The sequence below is a fragment of the Chanodichthys erythropterus genome, chromosome 9, assembly GCF_024489055.1.
Source record: "Chanodichthys erythropterus isolate Z2021 chromosome 9, ASM2448905v1, whole genome shotgun sequence".
Classification (NCBI taxonomy): domain Eukaryota; kingdom Metazoa; phylum Chordata; class Actinopteri; order Cypriniformes; family Xenocyprididae; genus Chanodichthys; species Chanodichthys erythropterus.
In genome coordinates, this window is record NC_090229.1 from 26,266,361 (window position 1) to 26,282,147 (window position 15,787).

At 39.1% G+C, this 15,787-nt stretch overlaps 1 protein-coding gene across 6 annotated transcripts in view; it reads right to left on the minus strand.

Annotated features, from left to right (window-relative positions):
- Positions 1-65: 65 nt before the first annotated feature.
- The window catches only part of kdm2ba (lysine (K)-specific demethylase 2Ba), a 24,632-nt gene continuing 8,910 nt past the window's right edge, over positions 66-15,787 (minus strand). For 3 of the 6 annotated variants that reach the window (XM_067395183.1, XM_067395181.1, XM_067395179.1), the window contains 9 exons: positions 11,125-11,391; positions 9,677-9,820; positions 8,552-8,639; positions 7,742-8,058; positions 6,657-7,663; positions 4,927-5,090; positions 4,680-4,841; positions 4,360-4,578; positions 66-2,090 (listed from right to left, as the gene is read on the minus strand). In XM_067395183.1, the coding sequence (XP_067251284.1) occupies positions 1,900-2,090; positions 4,360-4,578; positions 4,680-4,841; positions 4,927-5,090; positions 6,657-7,663; positions 7,742-8,058; positions 8,552-8,639; positions 9,677-9,820; positions 11,125-11,361 (2,529 nt within the window). In that variant the 5' untranslated portion in view covers positions 11,362-11,391 and the 3' untranslated portion in view covers positions 66-1,899. Of the gene's footprint in view, positions 2,091-4,359; positions 4,579-4,679; positions 4,842-4,926; positions 5,091-6,656; positions 7,664-7,741; positions 8,059-8,551; positions 8,640-9,676; positions 9,821-11,124; positions 11,392-12,069; positions 12,569-15,787 lie in introns of those variants that run through there. The other 3 variants (XM_067395182.1, XM_067395184.1, XM_067395180.1) reach the window with 3 other exon arrangements.

Here is a 15,787-nt window from a genome sequence, read left to right on the forward strand (position 1 = left end):
AAACTTTGACCTGTGGAGGGCAGTAATACACTTAGCAGTGTCTACACTGCTGGAATTCTAATAGAGAAGAAGAAGAAGAGGTAGTTCAAGACAAGAGTCTATGGTTAATACGTATATAATTTTAAATAGTTTTTTTAGAAAATGACCCATCGTTTTGCTAGATAAGACCTTTATTCCTTGTCTGGTATAGTTTAAAGCTCTTTGAAGTTGCACTGAAACTGCAATTTTGACCTTCAACTGTTTGGGGCCAACTGAAGTCCACTATAAGGAGAAAAATCCTGGAATGTTTTCATCAAAAACCTTAATTTCTTTTCGACTGAAGAAAGAAGGACATGGACATCTTGGATGACATGGGAGAGAGTAAAGGATTAGTCCACTATCAAATAAAAATTTCCTGATAATTTAAAGCAGAAATCAAAATCAACTTTTTGAAAATGTCTCTTTTTTTCCCCCACTTGGAAATATGCAAGCTTATGAAAGTAAAACAGACTGAAAATGGCACTTCACATTGGCTTTAAAATGTTCCCTGCTTTAAGCAACATTTCAAATTTCATATCTAATACAGGCACTTTTTTTTTTTGTGGAAAATAACTTCCCTTTTCAAATGCCTCACAGTAATTTTTTTTAATTACATACAAATATAAATAGCCGAATATACATTAGAAGGTTTAAGATGGCGAACAGCGCCTTAATTTATAGTGGTACAAGTATGGTGGCTTAGATCAAATGGCAGACTTCCTCTTTCTGACAGTCATCATCCTGAGACAAAACTCACAATAATACACACCATTAAAATCATCTGTCATCATAACAATTACCATTTTACAATAATAATCACTGTGGAAGGAATAAAAAGCACATGATGACTTTCATAGACAAATACTGCATGGACGTTCACCAAAGTGCTGTTTGACCTCATGGATAAAATGCAGAACTACTTGATAGTGTTGAACAAAACAAATTACTGAGCTAACAAGATTAAATAATCAGCAATTTGTTTGGTCTAACACTTGTAGAACTGCGCTCTACACAGGCATAGCTATGAAATACAGGCTACTGATAGCTGAAGGCTTGCCTGTTACAACTGTGTAAAACAACACAGATGGAATATGGCACTGGTTTATAAATAGACCTCATAATAACAAATTTCACTTCAATACCTGTTTGAGATTAAAACAGCAAGTACTTGAAATTCAAAGCAGTCAAAACTGGTGACTGAAAAATGCTGATCAGACTGGAAAATTCCAATACTGATGACATAAAATGGACAGAGATATTTAAAAATTCCATTATATTAAAAAACAAAAAGAACAATACATATATCCAGGACTGAACCAAACAGCACAGAAATCTGAACTGATACATCTTTTATACAAAAAACTGTTTGGAGGGTTTTGAATAATGTACACACATGCTTACTCTCTCATGAATTAAGTGTTGTTCCAGACAGCAACATAGTGTGGCCCAGATCTTGTACATGTGGATCACACGCGGACCAGATGTGGGCCGGATCTGGGCTGACACTATGTTGCTGTCTGGGTATCCAGTGAGCATTTTGTGGATGTTGTGTGTTTATATACCCATTGCTTCCTCTGCTTTCTACTACACAACAACTTAAATACAATCTCCTGGTAATAACACATATAAATCTCCTCTTAAAGATTAACAGAATTTGAAGAATAAAGTCCATCATCAGGATACACCATTCAGAATAGGAGCAGAATTATGTGCCTTTAAGTACAATGTGTCTGCTCCATGTCTGACAAAACGCTTTGTCCACATACGTGTTGCAGTGCTTTTTTTTTTTTTAAAAATGTGCGAATCCAGTTCAAGTCCGAACACATGAGTGCACCTGATACATGGTATCATTTTAGACTGGTGTTCACTTCCTCCCAGACACTAGGGGGTGCTGTGTAGTTTTTGGAGCAGTTTATCCTCTTGCAGTTTGAAGGGAACGATGACGGACATCTCAGCGATGAAGCGCTCACATGCCTGTCGGCTCACCTGCTTGCAAAATCGCAGGTCAATGCGGCAGATGCTTCCGCAGCGTTTGAAGTAACTCAGTGACTGATCTGTGACCCTGTTGCACACTAAAGACAGAATTAAGAAAGAAGAGATTAGTAATCAGTGAGGGGGAATTAACAGTTTTACAGCATTAGACTCAGTGAACCCAAACTGGTCCTAAGTATACCAATGCAACTCTTGTGATACACAGGTTTAACATTTAAGTAATTGTTCTCTTATTTTTCTCTAAAATAGTGCTGTTGTATGGCAAGCCATTTTGACTTTTATTCATTCTCAGGATATGAAGTCTTGATATAAACAATTCAATTCTTGATATCAGGAATTACATTTCTACTAGTAACATTGTTAATTCTTGACATCAACAATTCAATTTTCACTAGTTAAAATGCTAATTATTGATATCAAGAATTACATTTTCACTAGTAAAAGCTAGAATTCTTGATATCTGTAATTGTGTTTTCACTAGTGCCATTCCAATTCAATTGTATATATCAATAATTGATTTCTTACTAGTTGATATTCCAATATCAGAAATACAATTCTTACTAGTAAAAATCATAACTTTTGATGTCATTAATTACCTTGTTACTAGTGCAAATATCTATTCTTGATATCAACAACTGAATTTGAATGGCAGTCTATGGTGACATTTCAAAAGTGAAAATACAAATACAGATATCAAGAATTCTAGATTTAACTAGTGGAAATGCAATTCCTGATATCAAGAATTTACATTGTTACTAGTGGAAATGTACGGTGGCCCAGTAGTGCACAACACAACGAAATTAAAAAAGCAAACATAAGTTCACAACATAACGAAATCGAGCCACAACACAGCGGAAATGCTCCCGACCACTAGGAGGCTCTTGGAGCTTGTTAATATTAGTATTCCTTGCCAATGTTCTATAAAGTCGACAGTCTTACAAAGATATCAATACCATGATTAGTTAAGTATGTAAACGTTGTATATCGACATGAAATATTAATTCAAAATCATTTGAGTGCACAATAGCTTCATATTTATACCCGTGAATGATTTGATGCGCTTCCACGGATGAAGGGAACATCTGACAATTCCACCAAGTGGTAAAAACGTATAATTTGTATTCATTACAATGATTTTGTTTAACATTTAAAAACAGACATGTTCAAATTCCAAAGCTTGTTACTTCCTGTTGGTAAGACTGACAAGCTTTGTAATTTGAACATGTCTGTTTTTAAATGTTAAAAGTAATTTTAATGAATACAAATTATACGTTTTAACCACTTGGTGGAATTGGCAGACGTTCCCTTCATCATTCGCTGTGGTAGCGCGTCAAATCATTCACAGGTATAAATATGAAGCTATTGTGCACTCGAATGATTTTGAATTAATATTTCATGTCGATATACAGTGTTATATACTGTTGAAACTGTGGTATTCATATCACTGCCGACTCTATAAAACATTGGCAAGGAATACTAGCAATACCGAGCTCTGAGAGCCCCCTAGTGGTCGGGAGCATTTCCGTTGTGTTGTGTCTTTATTCCATTGTGTTGTGGCTTTATTCCGTTGTGTTGTGGCTCGATTTCGTTGTGTTGTGACTCGATTTCTTTGTGTTGTGTTTGCTTTTTTAATTTTGTTGTGTTGTGCACTACTGGGCCACCGTAGAAATGTAATTCCTGATATCAAGAATTGAATTGTTGATATCGACAATTCATATCCTGAGAATGAATAAAAGTTAAAACGGCTTGCCATACCGGTGCCTTGGAATCTCACTCTGAAAAGGCCCATAATTCCACTAATTTATGAGCCAAATTACATAATCTGCCCACAACGCTTTCTGCATTGACATCTTCACTGATTAAAATAAGAGCATTTTTTTGTGTCAGTGTAGCCAGACTGAGTTGTTGTTTTGGAAACTTTAAATAGTTATGTCATTTTCTTGCCCGCTAGCTGCTAATGTTTTTGGTTCGAAACCAGGTTTAGAGGCTAGTTCACATTGCAGACACTTTATTCCAACCAATGCGACAATCATCAGATTACATCACTGCTAAGACATTCCACGACTGACAAACACAGATTTAATATGTTAATTTGGTGCAAGAGACACCAACGGGTACACACTGATCTGATAAACACATCTAACCCAATAAACACATCTGTTGGCGTTGGAGCAGTGTGAATTAGCCTTAAGGGAATAATGATGGAAACAACAGTTCAAGATTGGGCTCTGGTCCAGCTCTGGAACCAGCACTGTGTTGGTGAAAAAGGGATATTAACTTGTGGGGAATATTAATTGTTTTAGTATTACAAATGGCATTTGTGGTTGAATTTTTAAACAGTGCAATTACCAGAAAGGTTGACATCGGTTAGGGAGTCTCTAGTGGTGGTCCCTGCAGCAGTCAGCAGGTTTACTGACTGGTCATTGATATGGTTGCAGTAACTCAAGTCCAGACGGGAGAGTAGAGGCATATTTTTAATTATGAGACGCAGAGAACTGTCCGTGATGTCCAAACCAGCCAGACGCAGGTCAGTAACATTTCGTAGTTTGCTGCGTGTGTCCATCTGACCTGTTAGAGAAAGCCAAATTAGAGAATATGCATTCTGTATTGTATGCATTTGATTCTGATTCTTGGATATGCGCATATCGAACTGAAGTGTTGTATAATACCTGGTCTGTTGTCAGTCGGAGGGGATAGTAGGTCCCTCATTTGGGGGTCTTTGAGCCCCTCCACCCACTGCAGATCTAGAGTGCGCAGTAGAGGACAGCTAGATGTGCAGAGAGCCGAAACGGCCACCCATGAACAACCCGATAAGAGAAGCACCCTCAGTCCTGCATCCAAATGCACAGGCCTTTAGTGATAGCTACACAAATTTGGATGACGTGGATCTACATACTCGCTCACATGAACACTGACCTGGTAATCGGTTTATAAGCCAGCTTAATTGCTTCTTGGAGATGTTGGTCCAGCTCAAGTCCAAAGTGATGGGCTGTCTGCGAATTATTCCACTCAGCATGAGTGGGGTGATGGACTTACAACGCTTTAAATCGATATGAGTCCATAATCTCTTGTCACAACACCTGAACAGATGAATAAAAATATATAAATTAAAACCATAAATCCACAGATCTAATAGTGACCAACTATAAAATGTCATTGTAATAATCAATCATACATAGGACCGTCCCAAAATGGCACCTTTGTTTGCGCATGTCTGCTAAGTCCATGAGACTGTTGGGCAGGAATGTACAATCCTGCTGCTGGAGGGCCAATTTCCTGCAGAGTTTAGCTCCAGCACAGTTTTTCAAAGTCTTGAAGGTCTTGAGTAGCTGGTTAAGTTGTGTTTTATTAGGGTTGAAGGTAAACTCTGCAAGAAGGTGACCATCCGTAGGAAGGAATGGACACCCCTGCTGTAGGGTGTCCTATTTGTCATTTCATGGTTGAAATTGGATTTTACAATGGTCTACTACCCCAGTATTCCTTCCTGGAGGCACACCAACAGTACATATTTTGGTCTTCTTTATGTGGCCCATACATCTCAGGTCTTGGAGTCCCTATTAAAGGGTTAGTTCACTCAAAAATGAAAATTATGTCATTAATGACTCACCCTCATGTCGTTCCAAACCCGTAAGACCTCCGTTCATCTTCGGAACACAGTTTAAGATATTTTAGATTTAGTCCGAGAGCTTTCTGTCTCTCCGTTGAAAATGTAGGTACGGTAGACTGTCCATGTCCAGAAAGGTAATAAAAACATCGTCAAAGTAGTCCAGGTTGGCATCCAGCTTATTGGTGCATTACTGCCCCCTTCTGCTTCGGACAGTGACGCGATTAGGACATCCGCGACATGCACACCTACGCGCCATTTTAAAAAATATAGCAATACCTAAATACAATGTAGAATAGCTTGAATACAGCGTGCGTCTCCCTCAGACTGTAAACGAAGCTCTGCGCACCAGATAATGCGTCACTGTCCGGAGCAGAAGGGGGCGGTAATGCACCAATAAGCTGGATGCCAACCGCCGTAAAACAGGAAAGAAAAAGAAGAAGAAGCAGCAGCGTCACTGTGGAGTGAAAGCGGATATATACAACAGACCCGGAAGAGAATACAATGCTAAATAAAGTCGTAGTTTTTGTTATTTTTGGACCAAAATGTATTTTCGATGCTTCAAAAACTTCTAACTAACCCACTGATGTCACATGGACTACTTTGATGATGTTTTTATTACCTTTCTGGACATGGACAGTATACCGTACATACATTTTCAACGGAGGGACAGAAAGCTCTCAGACTAAATCTAAAATATCTTAAACTGTGTTCTGAAGATGAACGGAGGTCTTACGGGTTTGGAACGACATGAGGGTGAGTCATTAATGACATCATTTTCTTTTTTGGGTGAACTAACCCTTTAATAAGCTGATGAGTCGAATCAGGTGTTTGAACAGGAAGAGTTTAAAAATGTGTTCTGTTGGTGTGCCCCTAGGAATAGAGTTGGGAAACACTGTATTACTTAACAGTACCAAAATGTCACCCACAACTAATTGAGAAGGACCGGAAGTGCTGAGGGTGTCATTTGGGACAGGGCCAGAGATAAGAAGTCTCATGTTTGAAGTGTGAAAAGATAAACCAGCCTTTAGGTTTTTCTTACCAGCGATTCCATGTCCGGCACACGCGCATGCACACACAAAGTTCACGATGGCTCAAGTGACCGAAGATAGCCAACCATGCTTCTCTGGGAGCAATGTGATTACGCCCATCAGCTAGTGGTAGCCTATCAGGTGGAGGGCAAATTGGAGGTGGCCGGATCACATGCCGCTCCATCTGAACACACTTGGGAGGGGAACGTGCAGGAAGTGGTCTGACTGTGGGTGAACTGCGGTTCAAACCAAGTGGGGTGATCTGAGGAGGGTAGAAGTGCCGCAGCTCCCAAGACGTTCCATTCATCTCCCTTGCTCGTAAGTGTGGCCGCTCCCCTCCTCCCTCTCCGCCTGCTCCCCTTTCTACTCCTCCACCACCTCCTCCTCCATTCCCAGTAGTCCCGTTCCGTAAGCCCCTCTTTGGTTCCTCGTTCTCGCTGTCCTCTGGTTCGCTCTTGAGTGGCTGCTGGTTCTCATTGGCTAGTGAATGCTCTGTGCGACGGATCTCCATGTTAAGCTGCTTGCTGAGTTCTGCACTGAGCTGGCGGTTAGGGGGCTTACGGCGGTGTCGCCTCGCCCGAGCGCGTGGTGCCTTTTCTTGCGTCTCACTGCCTTCGCTGCTCGGCCCTGCCCTTGGGGAGCTGCACCGTGATGCGTCACTTTCAAGCGATAAAGAATGGTTCTTCAGTGCAGGGCTGCTGTCCCTGCCTCGTTTGCCATTACTCTCCTCATCCTCTTCTTCATCGTCTTCCTCTTTTTCTTCTTCTTGGTCTTCTTCTTTCCTTAGGGTGTTAAACTCCTTTAGGGATCTGAAAGGCGAATCTCTCTCCTCCCGTCTCTCTTCTTCAAGCTCTTCCTCTTTTCTCACTGTGCTGTAGTCTTTCTTAAATGAACGGCGGGGCGGTTCTCGCTTCTCCTGCCTCTCTTCCTCCTCATCAGAGTTGTCTTCCTCCTCTTCTGTTTTCATGTGAGAGAGTTTGGGAATCAAAGACTCTTCAGGCCTCCAGGATTTCTTCGGCTAAAAAATATGTTAACAAAGTGAGTAAATGAAAAACTACAGCAGATTTGTTTATGCAAATAACTCTTGTCTGTATACCTTCTTTTTAGCACTAGCCTCCTCTTCCTCTTCATCATCGTCAAATAACTTCCTCTTCTTCCTCAAGAAGTTGGGCACTTCGGATCGTGGTCTTGGCAGGCCACTGGGGGTCAAGAGTGGGGGTAGACGTGAGGGTAGATCCTCAGTCTTCAGTCTGGGAGTTTCCTCCCTCTCACTCTTCCTCTTGATGGATGCTGCACCTGTTGATGTCTGGTCCCCTTCCTCTCTACCGTCACGTCCTGCTTTTTGCTCCCTCAGCAGGGACCCTGGCAGGTTGGATGCGTACTTAAAGCCTGGGCCCCGTTTTTGCTTGCAGGCCAAAGAGTGGCAAGAAAATACAAAAGACATCTTTATACCTTATGAATGTTATGGACTGTTCACCAAGAATTAAATGGTATAACTTATTTCCTGTAGATAACATTTCCAACTTATTTGCTAAAACATTTCAGAGTTTATACAAAGGGAAAGAGCTTGACAAACTGTCAGTTACTTAACGGAATTAAAATTATCACATTTGCATTTTATTTGCATCTAGATATGGTTTGGCCGTTTTCTTATGGCCTTATCATTCTGAGTGAGAAACACAAGTCCCTACATTGCTTTTCGTAAGAAATTAAAACAGGAACTAAATGTGTGAGGCAACACAAGTTCATAAAGTATGAAATTAATGAAAAAAGTTACAAAAACATATCACTGCTTAACTGTATACCATATAAATTTGATAATAAAGAACTTTAATAACTCCAATCATTTCTTAAAATCTTTGTTGTAAACTACCAAACAACTGCACTGCTGTTCCCCAAATACTCACTTTTCCAGTTTTCCCAGCATAATTGCATTTTGGACATTCCCAGCAGTTAGGAAGCTCATCATTTACCACCCCAGCTGCATCCTTCACCTGTACAAGCAAGAGACCGAGATGTCCAAGACGGTTTATGAAGACACATTCTCACTAAGCAATGTGACTACATTACACCACCACACACTAAAAGGGAACTAAAGGGTGTTAAAAACAGAGCCACCCACTAACATGCACTTCAGTTCAATATCTTCCTTCCTTCCTTTTCCGCCCACACAAAACAAAAGAGAGCACAGTATACACTGCTTCCCATTTACTTTAGAACAGTATTTAAAGTGTTAGTTCACCCAAAAATGAAAATAATGTCATTTATTACTCACCCTCATGCCGTTCCACACCCATAAGACCTTTGTTAATCTTCGGAACGCAAATTAAGATATTTTTGTTGAAATCCGATGACTCAGTGAGGCCTGCATTCACAGCAATGACATTTCCTCTCTCAAGATCCATAAAGGTACTAAAAACATCAGTTCATGTGAGTACAGTGGTTCAATATTATTATTATAAAGCGACGAGAATATTTTTGGTGCGCCAAAAAAACAAAATAACGACTTATATAGTGATGGCCGATTTCAAAACACTGCTTCAGGAAGCTTCAGAGCGTTAAACGAATCGTGTTAGCGATTAGTGTTAAGCGTTAATCGCATGTCAAACCGCCAAACTGCTGAAATCACGTGACTTTGGTGCTCCGAACCGCTGATTTGACACACTGATTCATAACGCTCCGAAGCTTCCTGAAGCAGTGTTTTGAAATCGGCCATCATTATATAAGTCGTTATTTAGTTTTTTTGGTGCACCAAAAATATTAATATTGAACCACTGTACTCACATGAACTGATTTAAATATGTTTTTAGTACATTAATGGATCTTGAGAGAGGAAATGTCATTGCTGTCTATGCAGGCTTCACTGAGCCATCGGATTTCAACAAAAATATCTTAATTTGCGTTCCGAAGATTAATGAAGGTCTTACGGGTGTGGAACGGCATGAGGGTAAGTAATAAATGACATTATATTCATTTTTGGTTGAACTAACCCTTTAAGTCAGTGGTTAGGTTAGGGTTCAGTTAGTCTGACCTTGAGGCAGTTTGGGTGGACAATCTCATTGCAGATGGAGCACTCCATGAGCATGGCGTTAAATTTTTCATCTTCATCATCAAGTGTGTCTTCTTTACCGGCTTCACCACACACCACACATACTGCTGTGTGCGGCAACACAGGCTGTGGAATCACATGCCAACACATTAACATCCAGAATATTAACAGTTTTGTGGTTAAAAAATATGAATATAATAAAATAAAACACACATATATAAGTATACGCACATTTTACGGTGATGGTTAATAAAATTAAACTATTAAACTGAATTATTTTTACCTTAAAGGAATAGTTCACCCAAAAATGAAAATTTGATGTTTATCTGCTTACCCCCAGCGCATCCAAGATGTAGGTGACTTTGTTTCTTCAGTAGAACACAAAAGATGATTTTTAACTCCAACCGTTGCCGTCTGTCAGTCAAATAATGGGAGTGAATGGGAACTCTATCAATAAGAGTCGAATAACCTTGCATAGACAAATCCAAATTAAACCCTGCGGCTCGTGACGACACACTGAGGTCCTAAGACACAAAACAATCGGTTTGTACAAGAAACCGAACAGTATTTATATCATGTTTTACCTCTAAAACACCACTATGTCCAACTGCGTTCAGCACTCGCTTAGTGAGGTCTGATCGAGCTCTGACAACGGCAGTGAGGTCTCGCGCTTATACTTCAATGAATGCTAGACCTCACTGCCATTGTCAGAGCACGATCAGACCTCACTAAGCGAGTGCTGAACGCAGTTGGACATAGTGGTGTTTTAGAGGTAAAACATGATATAAATACTGTTCGGTTTCTTGTACAAACCGATTGTTTTCTGTCTTAGGACCTCAATGTGTCGTCACGAGCCGCAGGGTTTAATATGGATTTGTCTATGCAAGGTTTTTCGACTCTTATTGATCCAAGTTCCCATTCACTCCCATTATTTGGCTGACAGACTGCAACGGTTAGAGTTAAAAATCATCATTTGTGTTCTACTGAAGAAACAAAATCACCTACATCTTGGATGCGCTGGGGGTAAGCAGATAAACATCAAATTTTCATTTTTGGGTGAACTATCCCTTTAAATTTGGTTGTAAAGTTCAGGCATATCTTCTGGATTTCAGTTTGCTAAATGATTAAATTGTCTATATTGATATATCTCCATTTGCTACATCTACTTGGAAATCTACCAGTTCCTCATACATTTTCTCTATGAAGTAAGCTTCTGAAAGTAAACAGCTCTGAAGTCTGGTTAAAATTGATTCCTCACAAAGGCTGTTCCTACATTTTATTCTTATTTAAAAACACCAGATTTCAAAAATAATCCATTTTATTTTTCAGTCTAAAAATGGGTGTCTCTCAGGTAAAAAATTTTGAAATGGGGTTGTGATTTAATGGATCACATGAATCATTTCAGTGTCTGTTTGAATTGAGCTTCTTACCGCTATACATTGTCTCATAATGCAAGACTGCTTCATTCGACCAGGTCCTCCAAACTTCTTCATGTCCTTACAGAAGTGACACTCTCCACATTCCGTCCGCACACATGCCTCGCACTTCCGGCATCGTGTGCGCCTGCGGCGAGCTCCAGAGGAGGTTCGATTGGATGGCAGCTTGACCGCTGTAGCAGTGGATGAAGAAGTGGTTGCTGCTGGAGTTGTTGCTGTTGATGCAGCCATTTTAGGCTTGGGTCTGTTCGGTAGCCGTTGCTGATGGGAAAAAAAAGAATAAAAATTCAACAATAAAGAAAAAATAGATTTACAGCCATAAAGAAGACACTGTTGACCATGAAACACTAAAATATGGTCCAGCTCCAATCTAAAGGCAAATTTGAGGCTTAAAACAGAATAATCTCCTACATGCTTTTAAAAGTACAATCTGACAGTTATGATGATTCTTTGATTTACTGTATTGTTTTACAAAATACAAATTGTATGGTTTTCTTTTGATTTTGGGGTGAAACGACTTCAGTTCACTCATTTATTAATCCACCTGCCCTGCCTCTCTTTCTCCTAAAGGGTTACTTTACACAAAAGTGAACCAATCCAAACCCATAATACCTTTGTTCATCTTCAGAACACAAATTAAGATAATTTTGATGAAATCTGAAAGCTCATTACCATTATTGCCAGTTTCAAGGCCCATAAAGGTAGTACAGACATTTTTAAAATAGTCTATGACTACAGTGGTTCAACCTTAATGTTATAAAGCATCGAGAGTACTTTTTTGCGCAAAAAACAAAAACAAAAATAATGACTTTATTCAACAATTCTACGCTGTTGACATAGTAAACAGTGCAGCACCGGCATAGAAGCCATAACGCTGTACTGCTTTTGACATGAGGGTGAGTTTTTAATGACAGAATTTTCATTTTTGGCTGAACTAACCCTTTAAGCATTTGTGCACTCACACATCTGAATTTACTGCTGTAATGCGACAATAGAGATCTGAAAAAAAGAAAAAGACTGTGATTTTCATTATATCTCTTTAGAAATCTAGCATTCATTAAGAGTACTAGACATCTGGGAACATGGGTGAAATGCTCATGTTTTTGGTTCAGAATTTTGTTATGAGTTGGTTCTATTTGAGATTTGATATTAATTAATTTTGCTGTATTGTTGGCTAAATAGGCTAAACTTTTGGTTTAATGTTTAACTAGCAAGAAAAATGCATAGTTGCAGCCCACTTGGTTTCCTTTATACAATTTGCTTGGAAAAAAAAAAAGTATCAAAAATGGCACGGGGCACCTGGTTCAAATGTGATTAGCTAACTCGAAGAAATTAAGTGTTGAGTATCACCGGTGCTCTTCTGTAATGCCTTCATTCTGCACATTATACAGCTCTCCATTGTTTCAACGCTCTTTCCAGTCCCTCTTATTGACTGTTTACCCACCCACCATCCCTGTATGAATCTACTGCACTATGTGCTATGCTTTAAAATAATCTATGCTCATATCCTTTATTCTTCCACCCTTGAGATTTGAAAGCTATTGTTTATCATCACTTCTTACTCGACTGTGCACCTCTTTTGAATTGCATATGCAGCTCAGCTATTGGAATATAACCTATTTAAAAACTTCATTACGCTGCTCTGTTATTTGGATCACTGCGATTGCTCTCTAATGTAGTAATAAGCAGCCGAAATAGTGGATTCTAGCGAATTTGTTCTGGTTACAGAGGAGATCATGTGCAAGAGTACTTTGGAAATGTAATAATATTTTAAATTCTACCCATTAGTAGTTTTCAGGACTCTGGTCTAGCATTACTGCATAAGCTCTGACTCACTGAGCCATGATGCAATCGCTACTATATCTATAAATGAAACTGGAAACAACGCCAAATCAAAATAGAAATGTATTTCCAGATAGCCCAGTATAACATATAGCACATAAAATACTGAAAATTAGCATTAGGTTGACATTTACATTATGTCAGTTGCATAGTAAGGTAATTTAAAATTAATTTGCATTACATTTAGCTTTATCCAAAGTGACTAACTTTCAGATTTGTCAAAGTGTTCCTACAGTGTTTTTTTTTAAGTGGTCTTGTAAAGGAGAAAAGGGATTTTCACCAGGTGCTACAGATGCATATATGAGAGAACAATTCGTTCTTTATTACGTTAGCTTGCATTTTTCACACTTCACAGCATCTTGCTTAACATTACTGTGTCTTATATTAGCATCATCATCCTCTCTAAAATAATCCTAATATCAGCTTTCTCCATTTACACAGTGTCGTTATCTTGCCTCCTCAGCTCAGATAATGAATACATTACAACACAAGCACAAAACTGCAGTGCAGTACTGGAAGTCTGTCCTTCTGCAATGTAACCATGGCAACACAGCAGTTCTTGCTGACTGGTGGAGTGAAGGAACACGTCTATTCAACATTTAATTGGCTCAGAAGGGGGAAGTGGTTGACGATTGGGTTCAACGTCCAATTTTAATGATTTCGTTTCCCGTTGCATTACATCTGAGATATTTCCTCTGAGGGACTAAATAGTAAAACTGAAATTCAGTCAAGATTAATGGTGTTATATTCATCTTAATGGGATGTTTTAGACATTAAAAAGCAAATGCTACTGTAGAGGTATTCCTGCCTTTGCAAAACCCTGTCTTCTTCTATACGACATAATTTCCTTCAGACCAAAACAACTAGAACACAACCATTCCCTGGCACCATGTTGCATCATAACGGATTCAGGGGACTGCAGGGCGGTACAGACTGCTGACTATAAGAATGCTTACTATCAAGGACAACAGTGTTTTTGTGCTTTGGTGTGATACATCACAGCTGTGACCTCTATTCCTGCGGTCCGAGTGTGAAACCCAATATGAAAGATAGACATTTCAAGAAGAATGCTGTATCACAGGCAATATTAATCAGCTCTTCAGTGGCTAAACGTGTATGAGAACCTAAGATGTAATCTCAACCTCAAACAAATGACTGTTTGGACTGATGAAGCTGATCCTAGATCAGACCTTTTGAAGAAAGTAAAACACCAGGTCATTCAGATGTTCTCCAGTTACTTTTGTATTATATGCTGCAAAAATCAATGGATATGAAGTCTATGAGATCTATCTATGTGAGTCCAGCAAAATAGATGAATAAATAAATAGCACAGACTATTCTTTCTGTGGAGCCTCATTGATTTTAATGTCTTCTGCAGGGTGGCTGTAATGTTCTACCAGTCAATAGTCTATAATCTATGATCTGCTATTGGGTCTGGAAGGAATCATTCCACCACAATGGTCTACAGGGACATCATGTTACCTCCGCAGGGCTCCTCATTCCTATCAGCATGCAGTTAACATAAAGACATGTTTTTTTTATATATAATTATTCTCCATTCTGAAAAAATCCACATGCATTCAAGCCCTCATGGGAAGTTCCCAGCTATAATAATTATAATTACGATAATATATAATAATTATAATACATAATAATTATGCTGCTATGTCTGTTCAAGCAATTTTAGTCTGAATAAAATGGATACACTGCGCAATTTCATATTCATTTCTCACCGTCTACTTCCTGAAAAAGACAGGAAGCTTTTTAGCTCTAATGCAACAAAATGCAGAGCAAGGATGTCGTTTAGGTGTGAAACTGATGCTTTACATTTACATTTGCTTTATTTAACAGAGAATGATAGGAAATTAAGTTTGGTCACTCATTCTGACATGACCACGCATCACAAACAAAAACACTATTCTCCTAAAACATTCATTCATGTTGTAGATGCGATCATCTACACATCCTACACACCAATGTACAGTCTGTGTGAATATGTTTACTCATGGGGATGGCTGAGAGTTTATAGGTTTAATTTTTGGTAATTTATTATGCCCATGCCATGACACAAGTCAAAGGACACATTGAGTCATAAGGTCTCATTGCAACCACTGATCTAGCAGAGGAGTGAAAACTACCGCCTCTGCACGACAATGATGAGCAAGTCAGTGACAACATATTGAACTTTGTTGAGGTGTTCTGTGTAAGAAACAAACATTGGAAGATCAAACCACTGTGCAATTTAACTAAATCCGTCTAATCGATTAAAGCTTTAAAGGTTTGTTCACCCAAAAATGAAATTTCTGTCAAGTACTCACCCTCATGTCATCCAGACCCGTAAGACCTACATTCATCTTCGGAACACAAATTAAGATATTTTTGATGAAATCTGAAGGATTCTGAACCTTACATAGGCAGCAACGTCATTGCACCTTTTGAGGTCCAGAAAGGTATTAAATTGTAGTTTTATAGTCAACATGACTCCAGTGGTTCAACCTTAATTTATGAAGCAACGAGAATAATTTTGCGCACAAAAACACAACAAAAATAATATGCTGTTGACGTAGTGAACACAGTTCAGTGCTTCCGTGTTTATGTCCGAATGCCGACTCAGTATTGGTCGTCGCAGTACACATGAGCACAAAAACATGTGTGTGATGCTGATGCAGGAGCCGGCCAATAATGAGTCGCCGTTCTGACGTAGAACCTGGAAGTGCTGCACTGTGTTGACTCAACAGCGTAGGAGACTGACAGGGAAGAGAAGAAATTGTTGAATAAACTCATTGTTTTTGTGCACAAAAAGTATTCTCGTCAC